General features: G+C 50.3%; 1 protein-coding gene across 2 annotated transcripts; it reads right to left on the reverse strand.

The window, feature by feature from the left end:
- Positions 1-104: 104 nt before the first annotated feature.
- Positions 105-16,218, reverse strand: FHIP2B (FHF complex subunit HOOK interacting protein 2B). Of its 2 annotated transcripts, none has more exons than XM_069766996.1 (17): positions 16,025-16,218; positions 13,557-13,635; positions 12,951-13,159; positions 10,565-10,621; positions 9,304-9,426; positions 8,851-8,970; positions 6,274-6,476; positions 6,079-6,190; positions 5,626-5,702; positions 5,359-5,548; positions 4,736-4,896; positions 4,536-4,652; positions 4,072-4,150; positions 2,942-3,088; positions 1,795-1,935; positions 965-1,065; positions 105-682 (listed from the first exon to the last, which is right to left on the reverse strand). In XM_069766996.1, exons 1-17 carry the CDS (start codon positions 16,067-16,069, stop codon positions 580-582), a joined length of 2,064 nt encoding a protein of 687 aa, XP_069623097.1. In that variant the 5' UTR covers positions 16,070-16,218; the 3' UTR covers positions 105-579. The 2 variants fall into 2 exon arrangements, with proteins under 2 accessions (XP_069623097.1, XP_069623096.1); XM_069766995.1 differs by having other exon boundaries at positions 10,517-10,621.
- Positions 16,219-19,151: the final 2,933 nt, after the last annotated feature.

Below are 19,151 nucleotides of genomic sequence, written 5' to 3' on the forward strand. Positions count from 1 at the left end.
GCGTGGGGCCTATTTTCCGGCTCTCATAGATTTCAGATGTTTTCTGGCTCCACCAATTCTACTCACTTGCCCCATAAATAACAAATAGAAGCCGCCGATAATAATTGATAATTAGGAATCTTTTTTTATTTCCGTGTCAGACGACGGCTGGAGAAACAAAATCCTCATAAACACATTTAATGTACATGGAGCAAAGAGGGGCTCGAAGGAAGGACGGAAGGGGTTAAAAGAGCGCGGTACCTCCGAAAGCAAAAATGTCCAAACTGATGGTTGGCGATTGATAAGCGGCCCACCCAAAAAACACTGCAAGACACAACACCGGGGGATGATCCTGAGAACCAAAGACTCCGCAGCACCTACCGGAGCAGCCACCAGGGGGCAGAAGAGACGTGGACCCGATTATTAGGAAAAGGCCATAAAGTGATCAGACTGCTGCAAACAAACTAGAAGAGGCGCTGCTCCTCCGAGCTCCAGAAATAAGGCACGGATGGGTTAAAAAAAAAAAAGACGAGCCCCCCACAAAGGAGGCGTTCGCGCTATTGCACTTGGATTCATGGCTTTTTCCATGTGTCCTTAGGGTCAGATGCCGAGAGGCTGGTGGGTGACGCAGGCGGCCGCCGCCAGCTCCTTGCAGAACTCCTCCAGGACTACCACGCCTTTACACAGAGTTTCATGTCCCAACCTGCGGGGAGAAATAGTCCAGATTGATGACATATACATGGCCGGCCTTCTATATAGGCGCAGATTTATGAAAAACACTGGGATTGCAGCTAAGCAATAAATAAAGTGCAATACCAGTGACAGCCTGTGGACAATGGTGGCGCTATTTCAGGGGCAACCCCTTTAAGACACTAAAGATTTATTCCGTCCCGTCCTTGTCCAAGGCGGAGCGTCACTGAGGGCAATGGAGAGCGGTGCGATCCTAAATGACGGCATACGCCATGGAAGATGATGATGTACTCACGGCTCGGCAGGAGTTTCCCCCGTCAATTGTCTTCTGACCAGAAGCAGCATCTCCCGGAAATTAGACAGTCGCTGCGATCGCTGAGCGAGGTCCGCAACCACCTACAGGTAAGGACGTAGCCAAAAATCAGAGAAAAGGGGCTGAGGGATCAAGCACAGAACTGATCACGTGGGGGGCTATAATAATGATGTTTCTGTAGAGGCGGATACAGCGCTCGTGGTGAAAGAAAGGGTCAAATTCTGGTTTCCTTTTACTTTTCTGTATGTATTTTGGTAGAAATATAATTTTTGCAATTGGGTTTCCTTAATAATTTTGCACCGTTCGCCTCGTTTCCCTGCACATTGCTGGCTGCAGAATGAGTTAACTGAGAACCCGGCAGGGAGCACATTCTGTGTTTTGTTGTTTTTTCTGGGTTTCTTTAAGCTGATGCTAAACGGGGACTTTGGCCACGACACGACATGCCGCCCTGTATCCCCTCACCTTCGGATCACATGAAAGCTCAGCTTTGATGAGATCTATGCTCGTAAATTAGCTGAGAAGAATTCGGGGGGGGGGGGGGGGGAGAAAAAAGACTGCTAAATTACGTACAAGCTCACTGAAGGATTCTCAGTCAACTCATATTTAATGTTTAGGGAAGCAAAAAGCCTATAAAAGCAGAACACTGCCATATTTTTAAGGAAGCTCAATTGAAAAAAATACTATATATTTAAGCAAATAAATAAATTTACAAAAAAAAAAGATCCAAAGATGTCTTTTCTTAAATTCATGGACCCTTTTATGTCTTTTTTTTTTTTTTTAAATGTGATAGCAGCTTGTTCCTGGATACTCACCCGTACCAGCGCAGAGAAGAGGGTCCGCGCTCCGGGGGTCAGGGTGATGTACGGATTGAGAAGATATTCCTGGATGTGTGGGTGAGGGAAGAGGGCGATGCGGGTGATCAGGGAGGTGACCTGGAGATTCACTTCATATGGCTGAAAGACAGAAGATTGGCGCAGGTTACATTCCTGGTATCGTGACATGAATTTACTCCTAAAGGGACTAAAAAAAAAAAAAACATTAAAGGAAAAACAAATAAATACATAAAAAAACCCTTAAAGTTCAAATTACCTCCCTTTTCCAGCAATAAAAATTAGATCTATCCAATATCCGTAAAAGCCGGATTCATCAAAATTATAAAAATTTAATCCTATAAAGCAAAAGATAAAAAAAAGCCAGAATTGCTGTTTTTTTTTTTTTTTTTAGTTGCCTGATCTCCACAGAAAGAAAAAGCAATAATGAGTTATTAAAACATTGTATCTAACCCAGAATGATATAAATGAAAACATCAGCTTGCCACGCAAATAACAAGCCCTCACATGGCTCCATCAACAAGTTATGGGTCTCAGACTCATTATTTTTTTTTTTTTTACAAATTTGAGAGTTTTTTTCACCACTAAAATAATAATAAAAAACTATATACACAAGATTGGTATGGCCGTAATCGTACTGAAGCGGAGAACCATATTCTCAGATCACGTTTAGTGTACAATGATTGTGGTAAAAAAAAACAAAACCCAAAAAACAATGGCGGAATTGGGATTTCACGGCACTTGGAATGTTTGTTTTCCAGAATACTGAATAGCAAAACGAATGAGGTCTTTAAAAATGATAACTTGTATAAAAAAAAAATTCAACGTATGTCAACAAAAAAATAAAAATTTCTGGAATTTGGAAGAAAAGGCGGGAAAGAAACCTAAAATTGGACGCAGTGGGAAGGGGATAAATTCAGTGTACGGAAAAGCAGCACAAAAATCTATTAGGCATAAGTTAGTAGTAAAAAATAAATGTTTTTTTTTTTCAGGAATATTGAAGATCATCCTGATAAATGTATTGAATTTTCAACATTTTTTTTGGGAGACCGATTAATTTTCACTTTCGCCTGCGATGTCTGTGTTGATTAGAAACCTACATATGAAATACACGTAAAGGTGGCGTTACCTGGTCCAGGAGACTCCCCAAACGGTCAAGTAGAACCTGAAGGAATAGACCCTCGTAGAATTCGTCCTGTCCTGGGTGACCTGCACTGAGTGGCCGTGGTGATACTGGCCATCCCCAAGATGACGCGTGCTGGCAGCAGCTTCGGTACTGTGGGAGCAATGGAGTGTTACACATGATCGTGCAGCTGTGACTGCAGGAAGTCGGCTGACAGACACAGCCAGACTTCCCAGAAAGAAGAGAGACAATTTATTACTTCGTTTACTTTCTCCATCTTTGTATACACAGTGCTGAATGAGTGCTTGTTTATACAGATTTGGAAGCACTGACAGTGCTTCCTCCTCCGAACCCAGTGATCATGAAATATCAAGGTGTAGGAAAAGAGCAGTTTGTAAGCTGAATTTCCCCTGTAAAAGTAGGTGCACATAATGTCTTTTACGCCTGGAAACCATCTGAAAAAGTGTTGAAAGAAACGAACATTGTGCACAGCAATATCAAAATGACACTACTGTGCACATGTTCCATCTTAAGTCACATCTTGTAACTGCTTCAGGGTTCAGAAAGGAAATGTTCATTCTTTGGGCGGCTTCTCGAAAAAGCCATTCACCTCTATGGTGTAAAATGAAGTGAAAAGACTTTAGTAGTGGAATGGCCACAAAAAACTACAGCAATGCGGTCTGGAAGACGCGTTAGGAAAACCCAGAGAAACATGGAGGCTGGAACTGGAGGGTTAATATACTATCCCCAGTTACAGGGAAAATCAGCAACAAAAAAAAAATCAATATGTTATGATGCCCCACCCGTACCAAAAAGTTTTTTTCGGACCTTATGGGGGGCACAGTGTGTGGTGTAAATAAATTTAAAAAAAGCATAAATAAAACAAAAATTAAAAAAGCGGGACTATCACTTTCTAGCCCCCATTGAAAAAAAGAAAACACATCCAATATATAAAACTAATTGCCACGTAAAGGGGAACACAATTAAAAATGCTTTTATTGGTTCTTTGTGGTCGTAAAAAAAAAAGAAAAAAATAGAAGTTTACATTTTACTATTTGCAAAAGAAAATTTTTAGAAGCCGTTCTTCCTTGCTGAAAACTTGTCCGAAATTATGATACAGTATAGCGACATCGCACCTGTACCAGAGCGTCCTGCAGGTAAGTGTCAAACCCCGAGTCTGAAGATTTCATCTCCTCCGGAACAAGTGACAGGAAGCTGGAAAACACAAGTGCAAATTCAATGTACCCACCCAGGACCACGGGTCATTTATTGATGCCTACCCAGGACCACGGGTCATGTATTGATGCCCAACCAGGACCACGGGTCATGTATTGATGCCCACCCAGGACCACGGGTCATGAACTGATGCCCACCCAGGACAAAAGGTCATGTACTGATGCCCACCCAGGACAACGGGTCATGTACTGATGCCCACCCAGGACAACGGGTCATGTACTGATGCCCACCCAGGACCACGGGTCATATACTGATGCCCACCCAGGACTATGGGTCATATGCTGATGCCCACTCAGGACCATGGGTCATGTACTGATACCCACCCTACCCTGTCCATCCATCGCCACCCTTCCGCTATCCTCACCTCCTGACACTTTGCTCCGTTCCTGTAGATCCTGTACCTCCATCTTGATGTCCACCATGGCTTCTCAGGCCTGTATCTGGAAAGCCGTCCGTGAAGTAGGGGTCTTCTTCCAGCTCACTGTCCATGATCAGAATGACACGGGACAGTATTATTTCATCTACCCAGACCAATGTTTTTCAGTAATGAACGCAGCCACTCACTCTGTGCTCTCAAAGGCCTCCCCGTCTTGTGCTCGGCTCTCCTCGTGGCCAGCGGACAGGTAGCCCCTTGACTCCAGGTTACGTAGCACCAGGCTGTACATACAGATCTCCTCTGGAAACTGAAGAATGTCCTCGAAGAGTCGCAACGTCGTCAGACTGATCTGAGCAAACGTGAAACCACAAAATGTCCCATTCAGCCGATGGCGAAACGCGCCGCCGACGCTTACCCACTGCACCTTCATCCTAGTTTACGATTTGCGGATTGAAGTTTCCCGCTTGTTAACACTACGTTTCCCAGATAATTCGTTATTAGAAAAGGACTTTATAGAACATAAATTGTGAGAGGGGTACGCCCAACGTAAAAATGAATGGCTAGGATATCAGCGGAGGTCCAAAACTTAGGGACTCCCACCGATCCTGAGAATGAATTTATGGGGGATCTTTCTATTAAGTCGGACCCCATTCTTGGCGTCTACTGAGCAACCGGAAACAATCACTTCCCAGTGGAAGAGGTGCTTGATAAGCAATATACGTGACGTGGAGGAGAGCGCCCCGTGTCTCCCACCACTGATCTGCGGATACACCGCATAGTCATCTGTGTCTGTACAGGCCGGACGGCGTACCTCGTCGGACAGGTGGTTGCACCTCTGGATGAGCTGGGCCCGCAGATGGGGCGGATTGTCGCTCCTCTTCTCTGGGCCTCTGTCTTCTCCCAGCAGGAATCTGACAAGTCTTTGGGTTAGTGGTGAAGGGTTAAGGCGCTGCAGCATGGCGGAGAGCAGAGCAGTGCTGCGCAGGATGCGGAGCTCCGACCTGGGAAGGAAACGCATCGGTCATGGCAACGCTGCGGTAGTGGCGGACTCACTATGGGGCCATACATAGACACCGACACATGGAGGAGCTCCTCTTGTAGAATCGCTTGCAGATAATGTTCTGTTATGGAATCCGCCATTGTCGCAGAGATCACCTACGGGTAGAGAACAGTGGTCAGGATTAATGGGGTGGGCCACTTTTTTTTTTTTTTACTTAATTAATTGTGGGATAAAGATCATATTTGCAATTGGGTTTGGTTAGAAATGCTGCACCATTTGCCTTCTATAGCCTCTATGGCTGGCTGCAGAATGAGATAACTGAGAATCCATCAGTGAGCTCCTCTCAGCTGATTTATGACCACAGCAAAGGTGAAGAGAAACAAAGAGCCGGTAAAAGCCAAATGGTGCAAACCTATTTGGCAAAAATGTAGCCCCAAATTCATGCATTTAAGTAAAGAAAAAACAAAATCCCAAAGATAAGACAACCCCTTTAAGAAAGGGGAATGTGACCAGTATGTGGAGCGAGCTTACCTCATGGGACTCCTTTAAGAGGCAATTACAGTATTCCACCCAGCACAGGAATCTCCTTATGGCCGACGCTTCGGGGGACAGGGCATTGTATTCTTCAGTGCCAACCTCAGTCCTGCAAGCCGAGGGCAGTAGTGTTAGGACCACCTGACTGGCGGACAGGACCACCCAGATTGTGTATGTAGCGGCAGTACTGACCTCCAGTCTGTGCCGTCTGTGGCTGTAATGTCACACGGGTGGGTGCCCAGGGGGATCTGATGGTGCAGCTCGCACAGTCGTTGTACCACCTGCTGGCTCAGGTCACTCTGAGCAATGAGACGTGCCGGACCCTCCTGCTGGGCTGCCCGCAGGACCCCGAGGAGCGCCTCCCTGGCCCGCACTGCCAGCCGGCCTGTCTGTGACTGCAAGACAGCAAGTCGTCACATTACAGATGCCACAAAACCGTCCACCCATGACATATCCTCAGTACACGCTGTATTGTCTGCACCCCCAGAAAATGGATCATTGCCCCCATTTCTCATTATCTTTCCACCATGTCTTCCTGGAGAACCATTTGGCTTTCTATCCTCAGCACCAAACCTGCACCCATGGCTGCTCGTATAACCTCCAGCATCCCTCTATGTGACTGCAGACTTGTGAATCCTCACGTCACCTGCACTGCGACGAGCGACAGCAAGTTCTCGACTTGCATTCATGTGGGTCACATGCAGACTAGACGTGCTCAATGTAAGTGAATTGAATAAGGCTGGACACGTCTTGTGAGAATGTTGCCGGAAGTATGCAAACCGTATACTTGCATTCATTTGGGTCACATACTGACTAGACATGCTCAATGTAAGTGAATTGAGTGAGGATAGACATGTCTAGTCGGCATGTGGCCAGAAGATACTGTATACTTCCATTTATGTGGGTCACATACCGACTAGACATGCTCAATGTAAGTGAATTGAGTGAGGCTAGACACGTCTAGTCGGAATGTAGCCAGAAGAAACTGTATACTTCCATTTATGTGGGTCACATGCCGACTAGACGTGCTCAATGTAAGTGAATTGAGTGAGGCTAGACATGTCTAGTCGGAATGTGGCTGGTAGAAACTGTATACTTCCATTTATGTGGGTCACATACCGACTAGAGGTGCTCAATGTAAGTGAATTGAGTGAGGCTAGACACGTCTAGTCGGAATGTGGCCAGAAGATACTGTATACTTCCATTTATGTGGGTCACATGCCGACTAGACGTGCTCAATGTACGTGAATTGAGTGAGGCTAGACACGTCTAGTCGGAATGTGGCCAGAAGATACTGTATACTTCCATTTATGTGGGTCACATGCCGACTAGACGTGCTCAATGTAAGTGAATTAAGTGAGGCTAGACACGTCTAGTCGGAATGTGGCCAGAAGATACTGTATACTTCCATTTATGTGGGTCACATGCCGACTAGACGTGCTCAATGTACGTGAATTGAGTGAGGCTGGACATGTCTAGTTGGAATATGGCCGGAAGTATGCAAACCGTATACTTGAGATCACTAGAGAATCCTCACTGCGCGCAGTGCGAGGATTCACAAGTCCACAGTAACATAGTGTGACTGCGGACTTGTATCCCAAGGCCGGTCAACCCCTTTAATGAAAAAAAACAAACCAGGACAAGTTATTGCACACGTGCACCAAGGCAACTTTGGCTTTTTCTCCCATTTTTAAACGAGTCATAACTTGTATTTTTTATGGTGGTTATTTTCTGTGGTGCGAGTTGTAGTATTGACATGCACCGTGTACTTTACTGTATAATGTACTGAAAAATCTGAAAAAAAAAATTCCAAGGTGGGTAAAACAGTAAAAAATAAATGCAATTCCTCCGTTGTTTTTAGGTTTTTGTTTTTACAGCGCTAGCTGTAAAGTGTATTTTATATTTTATTGCTAAAGAAATTCAGAATTTATAAAAAAAAAAAGTGGTAGTTTTGTGTCTATTTTCTGAGATTGTGCCTCTTTACTGGTTCCGCGGATGGGGCGGTGCGGGGCTTGTTTTTTACATGGCGAGTTGATGTTTTTAGTGAGATAATGTTACGGTATGTGCACAGTTTTGACTGTTTTTATTTGTGATGTTTACTAGTTCATTCGCCGATATCAAATATGTTTATTTATTTTTTTATTTCTTTATTTTTGGATGGAGAACCTTGGGGGTGATTTGAGTTTTTATGTTTTTGAATTGTTTTTTTTTTTTTGTATAAACATTTTTTAAAGGGAACCTGTCACCTGAATTTGGCGGGACAGGTTTGCGGTCATATGGGCGGGGTTTTCGGGTGTCTGATTCACCCTTTCCTTACCCGCTGTCTGCATGCTGGCCGCAATATTGGGTTGAAGTTCATGCTGTGTCCTCCGAAGTACACACCTGCGCAAGGCAAGATTGCTTTATGCAGGTGTGTACTTCAGAGGACACAGAATGAACTTCAACCCAATATTGCAGCCAGCATGCAGACAGCGGGTAAGGAAAGGGTGAATCAAACACTCGAAAACCCCGTCCATATGACCGCAAACCTGTCCCGCCAAATTCAGGTGACAGGTTCCCTTTAATTACATTTCACTTTTTATTTTTAGTCCCCCCTCGGGGACTGAAATCTGTGATCACTGGTATTATATGCACGACGATCTGCTCTGAAGCCCAGCCTGTGGCCGAGATACATAGGTGTACCATGATGCCAATGACAGGGGTCTTCAGAAGACCCCCAGATGCAATGGTGACACATCAGTACCCGCATGTCCATGTGCGGAGCATTACCTGGCACAGGCACAGTCGCAGCAGAGCCTTGAACAGGGACTGCTTAGGCTTCAGTGTGCTGGATCCGGCTGCCCCTTCCTCCCCGTGTGCCGCAGACATGGCCGCCTTCACGTTCTCACTCTGTAACATACAGAATCACAGACCCTCTTACTCCACTGCGGAGACACATCCAGACCATGACATGACAGAAGAGGGAGTCCAGCTCCCAGCACCCCCGATCAGCAGATTCGGTGGGCTATGGCTTTCCAGTAGGCTGCAGTACCAGGCACCGCGGTATGTACAGCGCCTGGTAAATTAAGAAGACGATGGCCCCTCAATCAGCTCACTGTGGGGGTGCAGGGAGCCCGCTCCTCACCATCTGATATTAGTGGCCTATCCTAACGACAGGCCGTCAACACCAAACCCCTAGAGGGTCTCTGCAGCCTGCAGAGGTAACACTGGGCCTGAGGATACCTCCAGGACGTGGCACAGGAGGGACGGGTCCTTCTCCAGCTTACTGCAGATGGAAATAAGGAATTGCAGCTCTTCCCTATGGGCGGTGACCCCCACAGTATCTCCCCCCAGAGCAATCAGCTTCTGTGAAGAGAAAGAGAACAGTCATAATAATAATAATATAGGAGCCCCCGAAACCGAGCCGTAAATGGGAGCACACAGGGATATGGATAGGGACACATCTTTATCAATAAATACAGGTGTATACCTTCTAGCCCCTCGCTCCCCTCTTGGTGTTTAACATCCGGCCCCCGGCCCCCCTTTTGGTGTATAACATCCGGCCCCTCGCCCCCCTTTTGGTGTATAACATCCGGCCCCTCGCCCCCCTCTTGGTGTATAACATCCGGCCCCTCGCCCCCTCTTGGTGTATAAAATCCGGCCCTTCGCCCCCCCCTTGGTGTATAACATCCGGCCCCTCGCCCCCCTCTTGGTGCATAAAATCCGGCCCCTCGCCCCCTCTTGGTGTATAAAATCCGGCCCTTCGCCCCCCCCTTGGTGTATAAAATCCGGCCCTTCGCCCCCCCCTTGGTGTATACTATCCGACCCTTCAACCCCCCCTCCCAGAGTATAACATATGGCCCCCTCTCCGCCGGTGTATAACATCCGGCCCCCCCACCATGCCATCTGCCTTTACTACCATGTGACAGAACGGCGGGTGGTAAAGAGCTCCCTGATACCAGCACGGTCCTGTGATAGGAGCCACTGCTGTAACAAGTCAGATCATGACATTTCTTTCTCCTAAATCTTCCCCATCACCTGTGAGTGATATTATTGTGAAATAGAAGGAACCGCAGCAACTCAGCCACGAAGTTAAGACCATGTTGCAGAGCGGGCGGCCGAGTGCTGAGGGCAGAAAAGTCACCAACGCTCTTCTGACTCCATAACTGCAGAATCCAGATCTCCGCTGGTATTAATACCGGCACACACACTGCGCCCCAGCCGGGAGCTTCAAGGCCGAGCAGCTGCATGCAGCCGTACATCACCAAGCACAATGCCGACCATCGGATTGAGTGGTGTAAAGCCGCCACCACTGGACTCTGGAGGAAAGGTGTGATGTTCAGTGACGGATCACACTTCGCTATCTGGCACCTGATGGACGAGGAGCTATAACACTGGCTATGAGCCCCAGCACCTGAATGTCCTACAGCCCAGTACACAACCAGGTAAAACATACTTGCACAGGTCGGTGAACATTAATATAGTGCAGCAGGGGGCGCTGCACCTTGGTCAGGAGGCGACTGAAGAACACAAGGACTTGCTGTCTCATCCCGGGGGGGTACTGCGGGTAAGAAAAAGAGAACGCAGCGTTACGACAAGCACGTGTCCATGTATTTATATAAGATGACCGCTGTCACCACCACCGGGAGGAGGGGACATTATGGCGGATGGGGATCACAGGACCCGAGTGGTGGATCAGTAAATCAGTAAGTGTGCACATGCCATTACACAGACGCAGAACAAGGACTTCTGGTCTCCGGCGCTGTACCCTCCGCGATCAGTAATAACTGGGGTCACGTCCCATAGGACGCTGTATATGGAGGAGCCGGCACTGTACATGGAGGAGCCAGCACAGAATATGGAGGAGCCGGCACTGTACATGGAGGAGCTGGCACTGTACATGGAGGAGCCGGCACCGTACATGGAGGAGCCGGCACTGTACATGGAGGAGCCGGCACAGAATATGGAGGAGCCGGCACTGTACATGGAGGAGCCGGCACTGTACATAGAGGAGCCGGCACTGTACATGGAGGCCCCGGCACTGTACATGGAGGAGCCGGCACTGTACATGGAGGAGCCGGCACTGTACATGGAGGAGCCAGCACAGAATATGGAGGAGCCGGCACTGTACATGGAGGAGCCGGCACAGAATATGGAGGAGCCGGCACTGTACATGGAGGAGCCAGCACAGAATATGGAGGAGCCGGCACTGTACATGGAGGAGCCAGCACAGAATATGGAGGAGCCGGCACTGTACATGGAGGAGCCAGCACAGAATATGGAGGAGCCGGCACTGTACATGGAGGAGCCGGCACTGTACATGGAGGAGCCGGCACTGTACATGGAGGAGCCGGCACTGTACATGGAGGAGCCGGCACTGTACATGGAGAAGCCGGCACTGTACATGGAGGAGCCAGCACAGAATATGGAGGAGCCGGCACTGTACATGGAGGAGCCGGTACTGTACATGGAGGAGCCAGCACAGAATATGGAGGAGCCGGCACTGTACATGGAGGAGCCAGCACAGAATATGGAGGAGCCGGCACTGTACATGGAGGAGCCAGCACAGAATATGGAGGAGCCGGCACTGTACATGGAGGAGCCAGCACAGAATATGGAGGAGCCGGCACTGTACATGGAGGAGCCGGCACAGAATATGGAGGAGCCGGCACTGTACATGGAGGAGCCGGCACTGTACATGGAGAAGCCGGCACTGTACATGGAGGAGCCAGCACAGAATATGGAGGAGCCGGCACTGTACATGGAGAAGCCGGCACTGTACATGGAGGAGCCAGCACAGAATATGGAGGAGCCGGCACTGTACATGGAGGAGCCAGCACAGAATATGGAGGAGCCGGCACTGTACATGGAGGAGCCAGCACAGAATATGGAGGAGCCGGCACTGTACATGGAGGAGCCGGCACAGAATATGGAGGAGCCGGCACAGAATATGGAGGAGCCGGCACTGTACATGGAGGAGCCGGCACAGAATATGGAGGAGCCGGCACTGTACATGGAGGAGCCGGCACTGTACATGGAGGCCCCGGCACTGTACATGGAGGAGCCGGCACTGTACATGGAGGAGCCGGCACCGTACATGGAGGAGCCGGCACCGTACATGGAGGAGCCGGCACCGTACATGGAGGAGCCGGCACCGTACATGGAGGAGCCGGCACTGTACATGGAGGAGCCGGCACTGTACATGGAGGAGCCGGCACAGAATATGGAGGAGCCGGCACTGTACATGGAGGAGCCGGCACTGTACATGGAGGCCCCGGCACTGTACATGGAGGAGCCGGCACTGTACATGGAGGAGCCGGCACTGTACATGGAGGAGCCGGCACCGTACATGGAGGAGCCGGCACCGTACATGGAGGAGCCGGCACTGTACATGGAGGAGCCGGCACCGTACATGGAGGAGCCGGCACCGTACATGGAGGAGCCGGCACCGTACATGGAGGAGCCGGCACCGTACATGGAGGAGCCGGCACCGTACATGGAGGAGCCGGCACCGTACATGGAGGAGCCGGCACCGTACATGGAGGAGCCGGCACCGTACATGGAGGAGCCGGCACTGTACATGGAGGAGCCGGCACTGTACATGGAGGAGCCGGCACTGTACATGGAGGAGCCGGCACTGTACATGGAGGAGCCGGCACCGTACATGGAGGAGCCGGCACTGTACATGGAGGAGCCGGCACTGTATATGGAGGAGCCGGCACCGTACATGGAGGAGCCGGCACCGTACATGGAGGAGCCGGCACTGTACATAGAGGAGCCGGCACTGTACATGGAGGCCCCGGCACTGTACATGGAGGAGCCGGCACTGTACATGGAGGAGCCGGCACTGTATATGGAGGAGCTGGCACAGCACTCTGACGTGCTCATACCTCAGCTTTGGCCAGGGTGCAGAGCGTCTCCAGGATCTTGTGCTGCAGGAGATACTCCATGCAGGGGCCCGTATGGTCGCCAGGTCCGCTACCGGTTCCATCCTCCAGGTTCTCTCCTTTCCCAGATTCAATCTCCTCATATACAAGGATGTCCAAAAGCTGTCGGAGCCGCCATGGGATTTCTGTGTTACGTGCTGGACAGGACTCATCTGCAGAGAAAGTGTACAATATGTAATGTGGGTGCTGGGTGTAGTTATCCTGATGAACGCAGTGCAGTCAGAAGCGTAGGACACTTCATGCCTTCCGTTATTACATGTATGATCCCGGCGTTAAGCGCGACCATCAGAGAGCAACGCAAAGACACGGGACGTGACATACCAGCACAAATTTACTCAAATTGTAAGTGTGCACAGCGTGCGGGAGGGTCTGCAAAGTGCTGCTGATTGGGGGGAATCGGGGTCCGAGACCCCCACTGATCACTGCAAACACCTCTCTGAAGTGCACAGAAAAAAAAGAAATAAACTGCTGCAACCACAATAGTAAATGTCCCCCATTGTGAAAGCACAGAGACAGGGCACAGCGTGTACGGAGGGGCCGCGCACTCACCAGTGGTCTCCAGGTAGTACTGGGTCACACCCTTCCAGTGCTGGACGAAGGACTGCAGCAGATCCTGCGCCGCCTCCCGCTGGAAGACACAAGACAGTAACATGAACCTGTGCTGCAGATTATATACATTACTCATGCAGGAGGAGATGCTGGGGGTCCGGCCTCTGGTACCCCCCGATCCACCGAATAAAGGGGACACAGCACTGCTCAAATAGCAAAGGTGGTGCCCCTTTAAATGCCAGCTGACCCCACAGATGTACAGTGACCCAACTGTTCACTAGATTCTTGAGCCCTCAGTATGGGGCAGTGCACATTACACACAGGGCTAGCACTTTATATGAGGGCGCACACTGTGACTGACACTGTATGTGAGGGCACACTGTGTCTGGCACTGTATATGAGGGCACACTGTGACTGACACTGTATGTGAGGGCACACTGTGTCTGGCACTGTATATGAGGGCACACTGTGACTGACACTGTATGTGAGGGCACACTGTGTCTGGCACTGTATATGAGGGCGCACACTGTGACTGACACTGTATGTGAGGGCACACTGTGTCTGGCACTGTATATGAGGGCGCACACTGTGACTGACACTGTATGTGAGGGCACACTGTGTCTGGCACTGTATATGAGGGCGCACACTGTGACTGACACTGTATGTGAGGGCACACTGTGTCTGGCACTGTATATGAGGGCGCACACTGTGACTGACACTGTATGTGAGGGCACACTGTGTCTGGCACTGTATATGAGGGCGCACACTGTGACTGACACTGTATGTGAGGGCACACTGTGTCTGGCACTGTATATGAGGGCACACACTGTGTCTGGCACTGTATATGGGGGCACACACTGTGTCTGGCACTGTATATGGGGGCACACACTGTGTCTGGCACTGTATATGGGGGCACACACTGTGTCTGGCACTGTATATGAGGGCACACACTGTGTCTGGCACTGTATATGGGGGCACACACTGTGTCTGGCACTGTATATGGGGGCACACACTGTGTCTGGCACTGTATATGAGGGCACACACTGTGTCTGGCACTGTATATGAGGGCACACACTGTGACTGGCACTGTATATGAGGGCACACACTGTGTCTGGCACTGTATATGGGGGCACACACTGTGTCTGGCACTGTATATGAGGGCACACACTGTGACTAGCACTGTATATGAGGGCACACACTCTGTCTGGCACTGTATATGAGGGCACACACTGTGACTGGCACTGTATATGGGGGCACACACTGTGTCTGGCACTGTATATGAGGGCACACACTGGCACTGTATATGAGGGCACACACTGTGGCACTGTATATGAGGGCACACACTGTGGCACTGTATATGAGGGCACACACTGTGACTGGCACTGTATATGAGGGCACACACTGTGACTGGCACTGTATATGAGGGCACACACTGTGACTGGCACTGTATATGAGGGCACACACTGTGGCACTGTATATGGGGGCACACACTGGCACTGTATATGAGGGCACACACTGTGGCACTGTATATGAGGGCACACACTGTGGCACTGTATATGAGGGCACACACTGTGACTGGCACTGTATATGAGGGCACACTGTGACTGGCACTGTATATGAGGGCACACACTGTGACTGGCACTGTATATGAGGGCACATTGTGTCTGGCACTGTATATGAGGGCACACACTGTGACTGGCACTGTATATGAGGGCACACACTGTGACTGGCACTATATATGAGGGCACATTGTGTCTGGCACTGTATATGAGGGCACACACTGTGACTGGCACTGTATATGAGGGCACACACTGTGACTGGCACTATATATGAGGGCACATTGTGTCTGGCACTGTATATGAGGGCACACACTGTGACTGGCACTGTATATGAGGGCACACACTGTGACTGGCACTATATATGAGGGCACATTGTGTCTGGCACTGTATATGAGGGCACACACTGTGACTGGCACTGTATATGAGGGCACATTGTGTCTGGCACTGTATATGAGGGCACACACTGTGACTGGCACTGTATATGAGGGCACATTGTGTCTGGCACTGTATATGAGGGCACACACTGTGACTGGCACTGTATATGAGGGCACACACTGTGACTGGCACTGTATATGAGGGCACACACTGTGACTGGCACTGTATATGAGGGCACACATTGTGTCTGGCACTGTATATGAGGGCACACATTGTGTCTGGCACTGTATATGAGGGCACATTGTGTCTGGCACTGTATATGAGGGCACATTGTGTCTGGCACTGTATATGGGGCATAGTGGGAGTTGTAGTTCGCACCGCATTGACACGTAGCAGCCGGCGGACGTCCTGCCGTCACGTGACCTCGCAGTACCGGACAGCACCGGAGCTGTGACGTAGCATACAGGACGGGTCACATGTCCGGTCCCGGGGCCGCACTAAGCCTCGGCCTGGATTATTATTGCCGCCACTCACCGGCTCCACGACCTGTTGCAGGAGAGCCCCGAGACGCCCCCACATCGTCCTGCGGCCTCACTTATCTCCCGGGCGCCATCACCCCCAGCTGGGCCCCAGTGCTCCCAGTACGGCGGCCATTGCTACCGGTCAGGCCCAGTCCGGTCACCGGGATTTCCTGGATAGTTCCCCGTCCCTCCCTCTCCTATCTCCGCCCTCAGTCCCGCCCGGTACAGATGATAATGGCCGCCTGTTGGTAGACAGCTTGTTACCATTTTTACAGGGTATTTTCTTCTGCATCGGGGAAAGTAGGGAAACTGGGTGCCCCCCGGTGTGTGGTGTGAGAAAGCTGGGTGCCCCCCGGTGTGTGGTGTGTGAAAGCTGGGTGCCCCCCGGTGTGTGGTGTGAGAAAGCTGGGTGCCCACCGCGTGCGGTCTGAGAAAGCTGGGTGCCCACCCGGTGTGTGGTGTGAGAAAGCTGGGTGCCCCCCGGTGTGTGGTGTGAGAAAGCTGGGTGCCCCCCGGTGTGTGGTGTGTGAGAGCTGGGTGCCCCCCGGTGTGTGGTGTGAGAAAGCTGGGTGCCCCCCGGTGTGTGGTGTGAGAAAGCTGGGTGCCCCCCGGTGTGTGGTGTGAGAAAGCTGGGTGCCCACCGCGTGCGGTCTGAGAAAGCTGGGTGCCCACCCGGTGTGTGGTGTGAGAAAGCTGGGTGCCCCCCGGTGTGTGGTGTGAGAAAGCTGGGTGCCCACCGGCATGAGGTCTGAGAAAGCTGGGTGCCCCCCCGGTGTGTGGTGTGAGAAAGCTGGGTGCCCCCCCGGTGTGCGGTGTGAGAAAGCTGGGTGCCCCCCCGGTGTGCGGTGTGAGAAAGCTGGGTGCCCCCCGGCGTGCGGTGTGAGAAAGCTGGGTGCCCCCCGGCGTGCGGTGTGAGAAAGCTGGGTGCCCCCCGGCGTGCGGTGTGAGAAAGCTGGGTGCCCCCCGGCGTGCGGTGTGAGAAAGCTGGGTGCCCCCCGGCGTGCGGTGTGAGAAAGCTGGGTGCCCCCCGGCGTGCGGTGTGAGAAAGCTGGGTGCCCCCCGGCGTGCGGTGTGAGAAAGCTGGGTGCCCCCCGGCGTGCGGTGTGAGAAAGCTGGGTGCCCCCCGGCGTGCGGTGTGAGAAAGCTGGGTGCCCCCCGGCGTGCGGTGTGAGAAAGCTGGGTGCCCCCCGGCGTGCGGTCTGAGAAAGCTGGGTGCCCACCGGCATGAGGTCTGAGAAAGCTGGGTGCCCCCCGGTGTGTTGTGTGAGAAAGCTGGGTGCCCACCGGCGTGCGGTCTGAGAAAGCTGGGTGCCCACTACTGCGCATTCTGTGCGTCTTATTTATGGCACAATATGGGTGTGGGAAAGTTGGGTGACAGCAGCAATGGAGGAAAATCACAGTGAAATGGCCTTTTTTTTTGTGCCCAGTTGCAGATTGTGGCGTCACATTGCAGCATGGCGGATATCATCGGTGCAGGTGATGCCGGCCTGGGAGAAGCTCTCATTTTATGCTGCACTTTTCCCAAACTTCTGTGAACACCTAAATATCCACCTTCTGTTCCATTTTTTTTTTTTTTACTGCGATTTTGTTATTTACACTTGGAGAAAAGGAAGTTGTTTGTTATTTATTTATTAACCCACTAGCGCCCTCCACCATAAAGTAGATGAAATCCAGAACATGTTGGATGTTTTATTTTGCACACAGCGCCTGTGTATCAGTTACTTTATACCACTTTCGTCAGGATTAGCGCCACAGACATTTGTTATATTTTATTTTTCATAGTCCGTTCAGGGGACTTGACCCTGCAGTCACCTGGATCCTCGTATAATCTTTCAACTGTTTTTTAAGAGCAAACCAGCTAAAAAAAGCCTGAAAAAGAACGTCCCTAAGGATATGTTCATGCAATATTTTACTTTTTTTTTCATGGATTCTGCACCAAAGTTCCAAATCAACATAATGCTACAAATCTTGCAAGGAGCTTCCCATTCATTTCAGTATAACGCCTGCAGGGCATCATGTCATTTCTTTAGTTTGTTTTCTGACTATGAATGTCGTTCTTTGCAGTAGAAAACAAAACCATTGCTCCAATGTTCACACCCAAAAACAATCGCTAAAAGACTTGCTTTATGGCGCACTATTGTACCTTACCTCCCAACTTTTGACGATCAGAAAGCGAGACAGATCATATGATGCGCGTAGCAAATTTTAGTTATTCCCCCAATCCTCACCCATTTACCATTTCTTTCTCGCCTGGCAGGAGGAGATGTCAGAGGGTCGGTGTCATTGAGGGACATTCAGCAGACGCCTGAAACTGCATGGCGTGGACCCAAATCTGGGACTGTCCGCTGTATCTGGGATGGTTGGGACTAGAGATGAGCGGATGGATTCCCGGGACTGCAGGTCAGTGATATCTGGTGGCTGGACGGGCGGCCACGGATCTCTAACCTTCTGGCATCCCCGGTGCGGCTTTTGGTCACCCAGGGCTGGTGAGACGTCATCTGTGCGTCTTTCTCATCTCTAGTTGGATTATTTTTTGTTCCTTCATTCACAGTCAGAGCCGCCATAAGTCTCCTCTTTATGTAACGTCACTATGCGACATCCGGCTTTTTTGTGTCTGTGAGGTCGTCTTCACACCTAGCAGAAATAATCTTTTTTGTTTTCTGCAGGATCCGCACCAAGCTGCACAATAACAATCTTCTCCCCCTTATTTGATGCGCTTTTAGAGCAGATGTGAAGCTGCGTTTTTACTTTGTTTTTATAGTACAGAAAAGCTTTCATCCTGCAATTAATAAAGTATCTGCAGCTTTTTATTTTTACATGTTCTTTTTTAGGCTCCACATAGAAGACGAGAGGAAAAAAAGCACCAAAACTGCACAGATTAGCAGCGTCTTAAGACCACGGGAGGCGCAGTTCTCACGAAATCACATCTAGGGGTACTCGCACACAGGAGACTTGCTGCAGTTAGGTTGTTTCTGCAGCAGGTGCCTGGAATGGCTCCAGCTATCTTTTGATTCAAGACTTGTGTATGAATAGGTCGGACGTTGAAGGAAATATTTCAGCAGGTTTTTGCTATTTAATCTAAGAGTAGAATAATGTAGTAGTTAGAGACCCTGATTGCAGCGATGTGTCACTTGCTTAGC

Source organism: Ranitomeya imitator, chromosome 4 (assembly GCF_032444005.1).
Source record: "Ranitomeya imitator isolate aRanImi1 chromosome 4, aRanImi1.pri, whole genome shotgun sequence".
NCBI classification, from domain to species: Eukaryota; Metazoa; Chordata; class Amphibia; order Anura; family Dendrobatidae; genus Ranitomeya; species Ranitomeya imitator.